General features: G+C 35.6%; 1 protein-coding gene across 4 annotated transcripts in view; it reads left to right on the top strand.

Moving 5' to 3' along the window:
* The window catches only part of LOC106873030 (coiled-coil domain-containing protein 6), a 180,954-nt gene that overhangs the window by 128,863 nt on the left and 35,344 nt on the right, over window positions 1–16,747 (top strand). For all 4 annotated transcript variants that reach the window (XM_052972984.1, XM_014920236.2, XM_014920235.2 and 1 more), the window contains exon 3: window positions 13,150–13,278. In XM_052972984.1, coding sequence (XP_052828944.1) covers window positions 13,150–13,278 — 129 coding nt within the window. The remainder of the gene's footprint in view (window positions 1–13,149; window positions 13,279–16,747) is intronic.

Here is a 16,747-nt window from a genome sequence, read left to right as displayed (position 1 = left end):
ATATATATATATATAAAAGCGAAATCGTGATGGCACCTGTGCCCAGCGTCGCCTTTCTGGCACTTGTGCCCGTGGCATGTGTAAGGACTTTTGAGCAAGATTGTTGCCAGTGCCTCTGGACTGGCTCTTGTGGGTGGCACGTAAAAGCACCCACTACACTCTCAGTGGTTGGCGTTAGGAAGAGCATCCAGCTGTAAAAACTCTGCCAAATCAGATTGGAGCCTGGTGTAGCCATCTGGTTTCACCAATCCTCAGTCAAATCGTCCAACCCATGCTAGCATGGAAAGCGGACGTTAAACGATGATGATGATGATGATATATGTGTATAAATATATATATATATATATCATCGTTTAACATCCGCTTTCCATGCTAGCATGGGTTAGATGATTTGACTGAGGACTGGTGAACCGGACTAGCTGACATACCTGGTAATTCTCGGGAAAGCGGGGCTTATCCCGTGATTCTGTTCTCATAATTGTTTCGCTAATCCTGTAACAACAATACAAAGTGTGTTACCCTTAAAACAGTTTTTGTGTATTTACAGAGAACAGTGAACTGTCTTACACAGGATCTTGCTTTTAGAAATTCCCAATAAGTTATGAATACCCAAATTGTGAAGTCAGTTATGTTATAACATGAAATTAATTACCTGATAGTAAGAATTCAAATAAAGTAGCCCCCCCCCCCCCAGAGCTTTAATGCGTTTCCAGAGTATACAAAACTTAGGAGGAAATACTAATAAGGTATGTATACTAAAACGTGAAGGTTGTTACATAACAGCAGGCTAATCAGATATGAGATGATAATTCAGGAGAGAAAAGATTCAAAGAACACACAAATAACATTTGATGCATTCTTTGCTAAGCAACCATAGCCAGCACCCTCATAACAGATACAACCTTTCCTCCCCTATTTCTCACTGTTGCTTTTTGCAAGAGTGTAGGCCTGTGTACTCAGTGAAGTTGATTAACCTGTTTTAGAATATTTCATTTGATCTTAATTAAACTTGAGTGATTTTTTTTTTATCATGGGTGTATGCTATATTATCTGAGGCTATCTTAAATTGTATGTTTTGGATGATGTGACAAGTCTGAATTTTTCAGTTGTTTGGCTATGTCTACTGCCTTCAGTTGTGTTCATATCACTATTAAAAATGACCTATCAAGTTCATCTCTCTATGCTATATTGTACTGATCTTGTGTCACCCTGTTTCATTTTGCACATATCTAGAACCTTAATCAAGGTATTACTGTGTGTGTATGTGAATACTAATAGGTTTCTGATTTTCACCAAAATCCAGTAACACTTTCTGGATGCTATATGTGTATATTTACCTTATCTGATAGTGCCCTTGTTTAATTTTGCCAGTCTAATTTTTTCCCTTCTTAGTCATCTCATTCATAATTTATTCTTTAAAATTTGTTGGAGCCATGCAGATGGTAAAGCACTAGGTTAAGTATTTTATAGAAATTCAGTGATTCTTGGCCTTCAGTTTAAATATCAATAACTGAGTTCATTATATTTAATATACTTCCACTCTTAGCAAAGGAAAAAAATATTTAGCAGTTGGTCATTATATAATTGATAAAAAAATAGAGGAAAAAAGTGAAAAAATGAACACCATGTTAAATGAATCAATGATAAATAAATAAAAGAACACATGGAAGAAAATAAGTATCATTCCAAGACCCGAAGTTTTCCCGAACATTGAGATGGTCACTGATTGCCAACCTGTGTTATCACAGATCAATTAATGATAAGCATAACATGGTTTGCAATTGATTATCCTGTGTTATCCTGAATCAGTGATAATTCAAACAGTAATAAATGAGGATAATACATTTCAGAATTTGATAGAATATACTTTAAACTTACTATCTAACCTGAAAGCAGTAACTTAGTAAGCCAAGCCATTCCTGTCCAACTATGGCAAAATAAATGTGAAGTAAAATAATCCTTTCTGATCTTGGTACAAGGCCAGCAATTTCAAGGGGAGGGAGAAGTCAATCAGATTGCCCCCCACCCCACCCCTATCCCATTCTCAACTGGTTCATATTTTATCAACACCAAAAGGATGAAAGGCAAAAATCAACTTCTGCGGCATTTGAATTCAGAATGTAAAGAGCCGGGAGAAATGCTGCCAAACATTTTGTCTGGCGCGCTAACAATTCTGCCAGCTCACCGCCTTTGTTAAGTCAAATAATGAAGTTTATTTTGCTTTTAGCTCAGTGTGTTTCAATTACATGCGTGTTTATCTATCATTTTCACATCTAAGTCCATAGCTACAAACAAAAATGTTAATTGCTGTCCACTTTTTGAAATATTCAGACTGAGGAGTCTTCTACTAATTTACTAACATTGACGAGTATTTTTTAGTAAATAACTATCTTGTGTTATTGTTGTTTGCCAGTAAACAGCCCAGGTTGAAAAAGTGCAATTTCAACTTGCATGCCATAGTGAAATAGCTTACAAGACATAACTATTTACCTATCTACCTTCTCTATCACTTTGGTTACTTGTGAGATGATACCCACAAGCAGGAATATATATCATGAGGGTTGTTCCATATATTTTCTGTCAATCAACCACTTGATTGATAAAATTGAGCCATGAATGCACTCAAATGCACATCTGAAACAGCTGTATGATAAATGTATATGGGGTAGGAGTATGTATGGAATTTCTCAGGGACATTTTTTACATGAAGGCTATAACATTGATATGTTGGGGTGGGGGTTACACCTATGGTGGAAAGAAAAATTTACTTTACTGAATTATTCTTTATCAAAGTATCACTACATTAAGTATGCTGACCCCCACTTAACTATTGGCTTTTTATGCCAAAGGCATCCCAGAGAAATTGGTGCAGTCATTACTCTGGGAATGGATTGGTGGCTTTTGTTGAGGATAGGCCGGTTGACTGGGGTAATAATAGGTTTACAGGATTGGAGTAGTGGACTCTGGTAGGGATAGATTGGGGCACTCTGGTAAGAGTGTAACTCATAGACTACTATGTAGGATGCCATTAGATGTTGTAAATTTTAATTTAAACTCTATTTGTAAAAATATAAAATGTTAATTGAAAGGAAATGTTTTTCTCTTTTTCATATTCTATCTAAAATCTAACCAGTAAATTTTTTCAGGAAGAAGGACCACCTGTTAGCTCATTTTATAAACAAATTTTGGATCATATATTTTTAAAATCCCATTTCAGTCTTAACTGATATAATGGAATTGCTATTTTCAAAATTCCATTGACTACATCATTCAGGTCTAGCTACAGAATCCAGGTTGTGCATAAAAATTGATTCCTTTTCAGAACATATTCAAATTATTTCTTTTTATTTTGTTTTGTGCAACAAAAATGCAGGTTCTTTAAAGAAAAACCTCACAAAGGAAATGAATTTCCAATGATTTCATGAAAAAATATTTAAAACATGTAAAATAAATCCATTTTGTTTTTTGCTTCTTTAAACCTTGTGACTTCCCTTACAAACCAAAAACCCTGAATAGAAGAACAAGCTTGCTTTTTCCTTGCGCCTGCAGCAGACTGTAAAGACATTTGCAAATACCTTTCATAGATAAAAACTTTCCAATACTTAATTTTTTTTTCAATTTCAGTAAAATGTTCAGCCATAAATACAGAATAAATTCTGTTGCTTGCTTGAATATATATATATATATATATATATATATATATATATATATATATATATGCAGTAGTTCATGTATCCAAAAAAAGAAACACACTCTAAAGCCTTAGAGCAGTAATATATTTTTTTAGGAAGTTAAAAGTTGTGGCTGGTCATAGAGCGACCATTGGTTTCCCACTTATAAAGCACTTAGTAGTATAGGCAACTTCTGATGAGTTGCCTATACAGCTAAATGCTTTATAGGTGGGAAACCAATTGTCACTCCAAGGCCAGCCATAACTTTTAACTTCCTAAAAATACAAACACACATACATAGTGACATGACAGTGTGGCTAAGAAGTTTACTTCTTAACCATGTGGTTTTGGGCTCAATCACACTGTATAGCTCCTTGAGCAAGTATCTTATGCTAGAGCGCCTGGTCAACCAAAACCTTGTGAATATATTTGATGAATGAAAGCTATTCAAAGCCTGTTTTATGTGTATATGTGTGCACATGCATGTTTGCTCATTTGTGTCATTGTGTGAAAAGCGTTGTGCAGCACCTTAGATTAGTGTCTATTATTATAGTTCTGGGTTGACCAAAGCCCTGTGGATAGATTTGGTATGGAAACTGAAAAGAAATGTGTGTGTGTGTCATACAAGTGATGATGTTCCCAGTCATCCATGAAAAACGTGTCTGGCTTTGGGGAAATATTATTTTGCTTGGAAACAGGTGAAGGTTGGCAACAGGAAAAGCATCCAGTCATAGAAAACCTGTCTTGACAATTTCTGTCTGATCCAGGCAAGGATGGACAAGTGAACATTTAACTATAATAATATAAATGTGTTTAAATGTTCAAAACATTTTCTTACGCAAAAAAAAAAAAAAAAATCTTATTTCACTATGTAGTATAAAAGATGTGTGGGCTAATATAGATCATATGTAGGATTTATTTCCAGTCACGATCATACATCCTAGACAAGGCTTTAATTCATTGTATTGTATCATACCATTTTCCATTAAATTGATGATTCATATGTCTTCTAGCGTATAATATTTGTCTCATCAGAGATATTTTCCTGTAAAAAATGTGCAAGACAAATATCACGCAAATTAGATGTTAAATTAGCGTACCAGAATTTATTAATAACAATTGCAAAATGTTCTTTTGATTAATCACTGGAAGAAATTTCCATGGTTACTAAAATATATAAATGTTTATTACTTGTTTCTGTCTGTGGACTATGGCCATGCTGGGGCACCACTTTCAAGGGTTTCAGTTGAACACATTGACCCCAGTACTTAATTTTTTTTTTTGATGTCTGGTACTTATTGTCAGCCTGCTAAGTTACAGGGATGTAAACAAACAAGTTGTTGAACAGTGATGGTGGGGAGGACAGATACAAAGACACACATACATAGACAACCAACTTCCACACAGTTTCTGTTTACCAAATTCACTCATAAGGCATGGATTTAGTCCCCTTGCCATGCAGCAGGACTGAACCCAAATCCATGTGGTTGAGAAGCAAACTTCTTACCACATAGCCGTGCCTGCAAAAAATGGGGTGGTGGAGGAAACAAAATCTTTTATGAGGAAAATGCAGGCATAAACTATTTCATGATTTGTATTTGAGCGAGTATTTTTCTTGTTCAAGAAATCTCAGTATCAATGTTAAGATGACATTTTGCTTGTCACAAGATGTCATGTGATCAGAGCTTAAGGGTTGAAATTATAGATATAGGTAATATACTGCAGATTGTAATAATATGAATAAAGAATGGGATGTAATTTTTTTCCATTGATCTTCCCAAATTGGATATATAGGCACAGGCATGGCTGTGTAGTATGAAGTTTGCTTCCTAACCACATGGTTCTGGGTTCAGTTCCACTGTGTGGCACCTTGGGTATGTGTCTTCTACTGTAACCTCAGGCCAAGCAAAGCTTTGTGAGCGGATTTGGTAGACAGAAACTATAAGAAACTTGTGTGTGTATGTGCATGTGCCACTACCACTTGACAACCAGTATTTGTGTGTTTATATCCTTGTAATTTAGTGGTTTGGCAAATGAGGCCAACAAAATAAGTATCAGGTTTACAAAAATAAGTACTGGGGTTCATTTGACTAAATTTCTACTAGGTGGTACCCCAGCATAGCCACAGCCTAATGACTGAAAAAGAATGAATATATATATAGGAATGGATGCATTCATTGCACATTAGTTTTATCATTCAGGTTTTGATAATTTATTACCACATTCTGAAATATATAAAAAAGTGTAAAGACCCCAAAGTGGTCATGAATAACCATGTGATTGCACCTAGAAAGTTTCCCGCCAAGGCACAAGTCTGGTCTAGGTTGTTTATGGAAGACTAGCAGTCACCCATGCATACCAGCCTCCCCTCTCCATGCCACCAATGTCAACCAAGGGAAAGGCAAAGGTCAATACAGCTTGGCACCAGTGACATCGCAACTCATTTCTAATATTGAGTGAACTGGAGCAACATGAAATAAAGTGTCTTGCTCAAGAACACAACACATAGCTTGGTCTGGGAATCAAACTCACTACCTCATGAATGTAGCAGTGCGCCTTCACATGTAACAGGTGAAATAAAGAAGGTGAAGTTCCTCTGTGTGTGTGTGTGTGTGTGTGTGTGTGTGTATACATACATACACTGTAAGTGCACACATGGCTGTGTGGTTGAGAAGCTTGGGTTCAGTTCCACTGTATGACAATATGGGCAAGTGTCTTCTTCTCTAGCCTGAGGTTGGCCAAAGCCTTGTGAGTGAATTCAATAGACCAAAACTGAGCGATGCTTGTTGTTTACCTGTTTGTATGCATGTGTGACTGTGTATATCTTTGTTTAGATATCATATGATGGTTGTAAATGAATGAGATTGTTTGTTTCCGGTCTTCTGTGAAAAACAGGTCTGGCCAGGAGGAAAATATTACAGGTCAAAGTTGATGGCTGTAGAAAAACTGCATCAACAAATCCCATTTGACCTGTCCAACCACAGAAAAGTGGACATTAAAATGATGATGATGATGATGTGTGTTCCTCGAGGCTAAATTTAGTCTCGTTTGAAACCACAGGATATGAACCAAGATCATGAGTTTTACTTACTGGTGGCCAGATTGGACTTTTTTCAGATGCATTTGAACCTAATTAATTGGCAACTAAAATGGTTAATACCATTGAAATTGCCTTTTAAATTGCATTGTATCTTTCATCTGAAATTTTATTTGAATAGATTTACTGATTAAATTATCCCCCAAACGATTTCCAAACATTTTCTCAAATGTTACTTCAAGATTGATTACAATGCAGTCAATTATAAAATTTAAAATAAAATGTTTTTTTTTTGTGTGTGTGTTTTTCTTTCTTTTCACATTTTAGTCTTTTTTTATTCTCACTTGTAGTTTAGTTGGCCAGATTTTAATTACAGATTCTTTCCGTTTTCTGTATTAGATTATTCCTTCAAATTAGCTCTCTAAATTGAAAAGAAGAAAAAGAAAAAAGAAAAGCCAGGATTTCATGGTCCTCATGGAAAAAGAGGCCTAAGTAATAAATATCACCTTATGATATCAAAATTCAACTCATTAACTGGAGAAAAAAAATTATGAAACATTGTATCAATTTTTTTTTGTCCTGTATTTATGAATCATTATTACTAAAGAGTTAATATTGATGGATGATAATGTTTTAATTTAAATTGGTATGATGCAATTTATAACCCAATGTCTTTTGCTGGCACCAAAAGCATGTATTAGCATAGTTTGTAATCTACTAAGATAGGCACTATATAGCTGAATGGTCAAGAAGTTTATTTTGCAGTTATGAGGTCCCAGGTTCGAGTCCACTGCATGGCATTTTGGGCAGATGCCATTTTTCATAGCCTCTGGTTGGCCCATATTTTGTGAGTGAAATTGTGCAGACAGAAACAATATAAAAACCCATAAGACAGATTGTATACATCTGTAATTCAAAGGTACAACTTTGTCACACGTTCACATCGATTCTTTTCTACTCTAGGCACAAAGCCCGAAATTTTAGGGGCCAGTCGATTAGATCAACCTCAGTATACAACTGGTACTTAATTTATCATCCCTGAAAGGAAGAAAGGCAAAGTCAACCTCAGCGGAATTTGAACTCAGAATATAAAGACAGATGAAATACCATTTTGCCTGGTGTGCTAATATTTCTTATTTCTTTATTGCCCACAAGGGGCTACACACAGAAGGGACAAACAAGGACAGACAAATGGATTAAGTCGATTATATCGACCCCAGTGCATAACTGGTACTTATTTAATCGACCCCGAGAGGATGAAAGGCAAAGTCGACCTCGGCAGAATTTGAACTCAGAACATAATAGCAGACGAAATACTGCTAAGCATTTTGCCCGGTGTGCTAACATTTCTGCCAGCTCGCCACCTTTGACTGTTCACATTGATTCAAGGGTATGTATGTCTCTGGAATACTTACCCACTTACATGTTAATCTAATGAGCAGGTATTTCACTCAGAAATGACTTTGGAGGACCAAAAATTCCATGTGAAATGCCACAGGATGACGTTTCAATGTTTACACTGTATGTTTATACTATATTCTATGTCAATTTGTGTGCCAGAAAATACAGTACTTATTTCTGGCTGGTTAAAATCCCCAATTGATTAAAATTCCTGATTGGTTAAAATAACTTTGTAATGAATGTGAACCAACACCTCAGCAGTTGAAATGGTGTCAACATTCTTTTTACTCTTTTTCAGATGTGAAAATATTACATAAAATCTAAATCTGTTTTATAAAGCTATTTAAAAATTTCATTGACTTTTCTTAATGTTGCCGTTAATCTGCTTGAAATAGAAATATTATCATTTTCTATTGAACATTTATCTGTTTGCTGCACTGTTACATTCAATAAAATGGATTTCTCTCTTTAAAACTACACTATCTCTTAGTTTTAACTGCATGAAATAGCTAAAAAAAAAAAATTAAAAAAAAGAAAGAAAAAAAGCATGGTGAATTTCATCTCCTATTTACCTTGTAATAGGCATAAGCTTGGCTGTGTTGTTGAAAACTTCACTTTGTAACCACATGGTTTCAGGTTCAGTCCTACTGGGCAGCACCTTGAGTAAGTGTTTTCTAATATAGCCCCAAGCTGACCAATGCCTCATGGGTGGATTTACTAGACAAACCTTGTAGAAGCCCATCATTATATATCCTCATCATCATTCAACGTCCGCTTTCCATGCTAGCATAGGTTGGATGAATTGACTGGGAACTGGCGAACCAGATGGCTACACCAGACTCCAATCTGATCTGGCAGAGTTTCTACAGCTGGATGCCCTTCCTAACGTCAACCACTCCGAAACTGTAGTGGGTGCTTTTTATGTGCCACCGGCACGTAAAAATATATGTTATATATATGGTTGTGTGTGTGTGTGTGTGTGTGTATATATATATATATATATATAAAATCTTTTGTCATATTTTGTTTCAGACTGTGGCCATGCTGGGGCATCACCTTGAAGTATTTCAGTTAATTGAATTGGCCCCCAATTCTTCTTTTTCTATTTTATTCAGCCTAGCATTCATTGTATTGGTCTCTTTTGCCAAACTACTAAGTTACGGGGATCATAAGCACACCATCTCAGTTGTCAATCAGTGGTGGGGACAAATGCGTGCGCACACACACACACAACGTATATACTAGGGTTATGACTTTTTGACTTTTTTGGAAGTAAACAATTTCCTGTATCAAGTTGATGAACAATTTCATATAAGTACGGAAAATAACCTTTATTATAAGTCTTTTTAAAAAAGGTCACCCCTAGCTGAAGAAATCTAACACCACTTTTGACCCAAATCATGTAAAATTCTAGGTGGGGTTCATAATGCCTACTCAAGTTTTTACCAAACTTGGTGTGCTGACTTGATGCAATGCAGAAACAGTATATCTAAAATTTTAGCTTTCAAGTTTAAGTAGTTCAGGAGTTATAGAGTTTATAATTTGTTACCACTTAGGCCCTACTTTAGGAAATATCCCCTTCCTCTCCTTTTCTATTTCTGTGATGCTAAAACCTCTGACTATCTTAACTGTTTTTCAGAATAGTAGGCTTATCCAACTAGAGTATCTAAAATAATGTCTCATAAGAGAAGTGCTTGTGTCACTCAAAGAATTTCAAGAAGACCTGTTCCTCTACAAAAGCATTCTTTTGAAAACAACTGCAGGATACCAATAAAACTTCAAATTGTCAGCAGCTACCTGTTCCTTGGAGGTACCATCAAAGGAAGGCAGGAAAGAATGAACAAAGGAAATTTCGAAAGAAGTAACTTTTTTATGGTAAAAATGAAATTAAATGTACAAGCACAAATAGAAAAAGTGCTGAATACCTACAATAAATGTGTAACACAAGGAAAATAGATTCATTGAAAGGAACTTTTGACATTGCAAAGGAAAACGGTGAATGGCTGTGCAGTAAAGATAGGAAGTTATATTATCTTCAAATTAAAAGCAAAGGACAGGTTGGGTATGCAACTGGAAAGGCAGCCAGTTCCAAAACTATTCATTTATCCAAAAGAAGAAAAGTGTCCTTAATGCCAACTTCAATCAAAGCAACTCCAGTGTCATCATCAATGTCTGAAGCAGAGACTGAAAGTGAATATCAAGAGTCCGAAAAATCAGATGAAAAATCCACACGAACAAAGAGGAAGTATAGCAAAAACTGGAACTGCAACCAAGTTAGTAATATCTTCCAAGCTATCAATCCAAAAAACAGCAACAGTTTATCGACATTTATCTCAAGATGGAATCAATGTCGAGACTCCTTCCCAATCTGGTATTTACAGATCAGCTATCAAAGACGCTGTTAAACCAGAAAAGAAAATGAAGAAAACACTATATTTAGAAAACTGGCTATTGCATTTTGATGGTAAATGTATTGATGACCAAGAACACCAAGTGCTAGTTTTAAAGAATGAACAGAGAGAAGTTAAGTCAGAAGCACTCCAATTATCAAACGGAAGAGCTGATACTGTTGTGAAAGGAATAACAGCTGTTTTTAAATGAATACAATTTATGGAACTGTGTGAAGATGATTGTTGCTGATACGAGTATAAACACTGGGAAAAGAAATGCCATTGTCATTCAGTTGCAAAAACTGTTTACACAAAAGGGTTTGAAAGAACTGCAATTTATTGGTTCTCAGTACCCCAACATGGCCACATTCCAATGACTGAAAAGAAGGAAAGAATAAATATATAAAAGAAAACAACCTAATTGAATTGAAGTGTCCCATTCGTGGTACTTTTCTTTCTTTTTTTTGTGTTGATGACAGGCTTTGATATCTGAAGAGATACAATATAAATGGATTCTATTGTTCAGTAGGTGGAAAAGAACATTGATATAATGTATTAGTAAATATTAACAGGTACACAAAGTACTATTAAAATCAACAGTTAAAAATTGGGCATTTTTGCTGCAGAAATCAGATATAGTCATTCATAATTTCATTACCTTAAACAGTTTTATATATATATCACTTGAGGAATGTCATGTTTGAAAGTTTTTTTGTTGTTGAGGTATGTTAAGTTTATTAAAGCAATATTACTTGCAGAAAATACCAATTCTACTTTTTGGTAGATTTAACATCACTACTGAAGTAACCATGAATTTTTATTTCGCATTTTAAGGTCTTCAGTAAGTATTTTACAGTTAATTTTCTAAAAAATTACTCTGTGATTGCTCAACCTGCTGCAAATGGCAGCTAAATCTCCTTCAAATTACACTCAACGATCCTTAGGACGTAGTGGATGTCAAACATGGTACACTATACTTATTTTTGATCATGTCTGCTTGATCAAGTATGACTTGGGAGCTAAACGATAGCTACAACAACTGTATTTAACAATGAATTTCAGAAATAAAGTCCATTATATATGAAATATGATAACAGGTTTTCTTCCAGTGATAAGTTTAACAGCTGGTATCATATGAAGTCTTCTGACGGTTAATGTGGTGGATATAGAACAATATAAAAAGAATTTAATGTATTACTAGTGAAATAGATATAATGTCTTCTAGGTGCTTTGATTCAATTGAATGATATAAGAATGGCCCTGAGAAGATTGTGAGAAGATAGCAGCACTGCAGTATTTTGAAGTGAATGATTTGAGGGAATCGAGTAAGGAAACACAAAAGCTGATGATATAATTGGTGAGAGAAAGAGAGAGAAGTAGGTCAAAGTGAAATCATATAACTGACAGAAAATTAATCTTAGGTTAGCATAAAATGATGCATCTCTGGTTAATACAGTCAGCAGTGACAATGTTAATAATTGTATGTGTGATTGTATTCATGCATTGTGTATCTGAGGATTGCCACCAGAGATGAAACTTGGAACATTTCAATACCCACAAAGCTTATTCTACAACTGTGCTCTTAGCAGTAGTACTTCTTCCTTTGTCCACTACCTTTCTTATTTTCAAATTACACACACACACACACACACACACACATATTAATTTAATGTCCATTTTCCATTCTTGCATGGGTCAGATGGAATTTGTTGGGGCAGATTTTCTACACCTGAGGGCCCTTCCTGTTACTAACGCACACCTCTTCCTAAGTGACATATTTTCCTATGACATTTTTGTGGAAGATTGGAAACGAAGGACAACGCATGTATGACAGGGACACTCATCTATAACTGTTGTGCAATGTCAAAATAAGGACACACACACACACACACACACACACACACAAAAAGCAAGCTTAAAGGTGAAGACACTTGCCTAAGGTGCTGTGCAGTAGGACTGAATGTGAATGTATGTATATGCCATAAATACATTGTGCAATTAGGTTGTTTGAAAAAACAAATTGATGGTTGATATGAATGCAATAATAAACTGGTTGATATGAATGCAATAATAAACTGGTTGATATGAATGTAATAATAAACTGGTTGATATGAATGTAATAATAAACTGCAAATAATGGCATTCTTAGTAGCCATTTATTCACTATTAAAACCTTATAAACAGAAGGTTTGAATTTAGTTTGTGTGATATTTGTTAATTTATAAAACACACGTACACACACACAGTATAGTGGTTGATGTTAGGAAGAGCATCTGGCCATAGAGTATCTGGCCAAAGCAGACACTGAAGTATAAAACAGTCTTTGGGCCCATTGGATCCTGTCAAACTGTCCAACCCATACCAACATGAAACATGGGCATTAAATAATAATGATAATGATGATGTTGATAATTTGCATCTGCGTACATGGAAAGACATGTATAGCTCTTATTCTATGTATACACAGACATTCATAGCATTATATATGCAACATGTGTATATATATATGGAAAATTATTGATAAAGACAGCTGTTTTCAACTTCCTTTTTATTGTAAACAGTTTATGAAAATGATGTGTTTATTTTTATTACATTTTTTTTTAATATTATGTTGTTTTCTATATGGTTCTTTATTTTTCTTCTCCCTCAGTTACGTCAAGAAAAAGTTGAATTGGAACAGACTCTGGAGAAGGAGCAGGAGTATCAAGTAAATAAATTAATGAGAAAAATTGAAAAATTGGAAGCTGACACTTTAGCTAAACAAGCTACACTAGAGCAGGTAAGTGTTTGTTATCTTTACGTGGCCAGTTTCTAGGTTGTTTATTGATAAACTCCAGGCATAAGTAGCTCAGACTTTTTTGATAGGAGGATTGTAAAGTGAACTTTAAGCCTACCAATTGGGTTGTTGTTGTTATAAGTGTAGTAACGAAGCCACTGACTTGGTAAACTTCATAATTAAGGTATGACGAACTGTTTGTTTTTATGTTTAAAATTGCTGATTATTTGTATTAATGTTCATTTTATGTTGTTTAATGTATATAAAAAGTGTTTTGACATCCAACATTTCGAATTCTTTATCCCTTTTCTTTCATTACCACATTTCTTTAAAAATAAAAAAAATAAATACAGTTTGTTTCAATTAATTTTGAAAATAATCAAGTATGAGGATTTAGTAAAGTAATCCAGTTTCTCAATATAAATCTTTTAAACCTAACTTAAAGGAAAGGCTTTTTTTTTTAAAACAGAAAAAGACTTATAATTATATCAAAGAACAAGAGGCAGTCTTGGACAGATTGGTATTAAAATGTTATGAAATATATGCTAGTTGTATGGAATTATGATCAGTAAAAATTTTGTCGAAGCACATAATGTTCAGATTAATAATTCTGCTTAGAGTTTTCATATTTTTTATTATAGCATTTCTTGCTCCACCTCTTGTCAGAACTTCCCAGCAGGTTAGAAAGCTGCTTCATTGTGACAATCTGTGAACCCAAACTTAATCCCCCCCACCACCAAAAATATATTTGTTCAAACTCAGTGCCTAAAGGAGTCAGACAGACAGACAAACAGACAGAGGGGTTTCATATAAGCTCAAATATTCTTGAACTGGAAAATGTCTGTTTATTGTAGGATAGAAACCTTATGTTAAATATAAGAATGATTAAACAATAATTAAGACTTGCCAGGTGATAGAATGTAAAGAATCTGTAGTGCTACCCAAATGTTAAGTAATTAATGAGTATAATCAGCTTCCACTACATGAAAAACCCTGTCAGTTAGAACTGGTATTAAGACACGTTAAATTTATCTTTGTCACATGATTGAAGGCACTGGCTTGGTTGTATGGCATGATGCTTGTTTCCCAATTGTATGGTAGAGGGTTCAGTCCCTCTGTGTGGGACCTTGGACAAGTGTTTTCTACTATAGCTTTGAATTGACCAAAGCCTTGTGAGTGTATTTGATAGGCAAAGACTGAAAGAAGCCTATTGTGTGTGTGTTTATGTTGTTGTCTCCTGCCACTGCTAGACACCTGGTGTTGGTTTGTTTACATCCCTGTTACATAGCAGTTTGGCAAAAAAGTCTGGTGAAATAACCAGTAAACTAAAGAAAAATTCAGGGTGTCGATTTGTTCAATTCTATAGATCTTCCAGGTCAACCTGTGGTATCATACTTTTAGAATGTTTCTATACAATAAAGATAACATACTAGTCAAGTATTGCAATTGATTTAATCAGCAAACCACACCACCCAAGTTTGTGGCCCTGTGTCTATATTAAAAATTATTATTAGAACAGCTTCACCAAGCATATGACAAAATTTTTTGAGCTCATTTCCCCTTAATTAAGGAAGAGGTCTTATTTAAGGTTTCCTCCCTATTTAAGCACCTGTGCTGAAGTCATGTAAATCACACCCGTGTCAATGCCATGTAAAAAGCACCTATACAGGTGCCACATAAAAAAAGCACCTGTGCCTGTGCCATGTAAAAGCTACCCAGTCACTGTGTAAAGTTGTTGGCATTAGGGAGGGCATCCTGGGCAACTCTCTGGCTGGCCAGCTCCTGTCAAATGGACGTTAAATGATGGTGATGATTATTAGAATGACTTCACTAAACATATGATAAATTTTTTTTTACTTCATTTTCCCTTAATTATGGAAGAAATCTTACTTAAGGTTTCTTTCCTAATTAAAAAAAAAATCCACTTTTCGAGAGCATTTTCTGTTGTAATTTAAATAATGTAGGTAATGTAGGGAAATACATTTTGCGTAAAACCTGTTTACTTTGAGATATCTGAGACTTAGATATTTAATCTCAGTTCTCATTATTATGCTTCCCACCTGTTCATTATTAACATTGCAAAATGCCAAAGATAGTTATAAATCTCTGTTTGAAATATTAGAAAAATGAAGTTAATGGAATACATCTATACTAAAAATTTACACTGATAGTAAAAAGTTATCTATGAATTGACAACTGCTTATTATCAGGTTTAGATATCCAATCTTTTCTCTCTATCCTGTAATGTTAGTGTTGTTTACCAGTAAATACTCTCTCTGATAAACACAGCAGACTGAAGGAGGATAGTTTTTGTAGGCTTCAAAGAATCGCTTAGAAAAGAAAAAAGCTATCTTACTTTTTTACTAGTTTCAGTCATTGAACTGTGAACATGTTGGGGCATCTGTTCGATATGTTTCAGTATTCCATAATAAAACTTAAATGGTAAAAGTTGTCATGCAGTGAGTGCATATATTCCTATATATATATATATATATATATCATCATCATCATCATCGTTTAACGTCTGCTTTCCATGCTAGCATGGGTTGGACGATTTGACTGAGGACTGGTGAACCAGATGGCTACACCAGGCTCCAATCTGATCTGGCAGAGTTTCTACAGCTGGATGCCCTTCCTAACGCCAACCACTCCGAGAGTGTAGTGGGTGCTTTTACGTGTCACCCGCACGAAAACGGCCATGCTTGAAATGGTGTCTTTTATGTGCCACCCGCACAAGAGCCAGTCCAGGGGCACTGGCAACGATCTCGCTCGAAAACCCTACAAGGCCAGTCAGGCGGTACTGGCAACGGTCACGCTCAAGATGGTACATCTTATGTGCCACCCGCACAAGAGCCAGTCCAGGGGCCCTGGCAACGATCTCACTTGGCTTGCCGGGTATCATCATCTAATGTCTGCTTTCCATGCTGGCATGAATTGGATGGTTTGACTGAGGTTTGGAGAGCCAGAAGGCTGCACCAGGTCCCAATCTGATCTGGCAATGTTTCTACAGCTAGATGCCCTTCCTAACGCCAACCACTCCGAGAGTGTAGTGGGTGTTTTTTACGTGCTACAATGCGGAATTCTATATATCATCATCCATCACCATCGTTTAAACATCTGCTTTCCATTCCATGCTAGCATGGGTTGGACGGTTTCATTGAGGACTGGCGAGCCAGATGGCTGCACCAGGCTCCACTCTGATCTGGCAGGGTTTCTATAGCTGGATGTCCTTCCTAACACCAACCACTCCGAGAATGTAGTGGGTTCTTCTATGTGCCACTGGCATGAGGGCCAGACAGGCAGTACTGGCAATGGCCACGCTCAAATGGTGTTTTTTATGTGCCACCTGTACAGGAGCCAGTCCAGCGGCATTGGCAACGACCTTGTTCGAATGTTGTTTTTCACGTGCCGTATAGGGAGGCCCAAAAGTAGGTTTACAGTTATTCAACTATGTCTTTCGCATTCATATATT

The sequence above is a fragment of the Octopus bimaculoides genome, chromosome 1 (genome assembly GCF_001194135.2).
Source record: "Octopus bimaculoides isolate UCB-OBI-ISO-001 chromosome 1, ASM119413v2, whole genome shotgun sequence".
Lineage (NCBI taxonomy): Eukaryota > Metazoa > Mollusca > Cephalopoda > Octopoda > Octopodidae > Octopus > Octopus bimaculoides.
The sequence above is the reverse complement of the archived record's forward strand: the minus strand, read 5'-3'. Positions and strand labels throughout refer to the sequence as shown.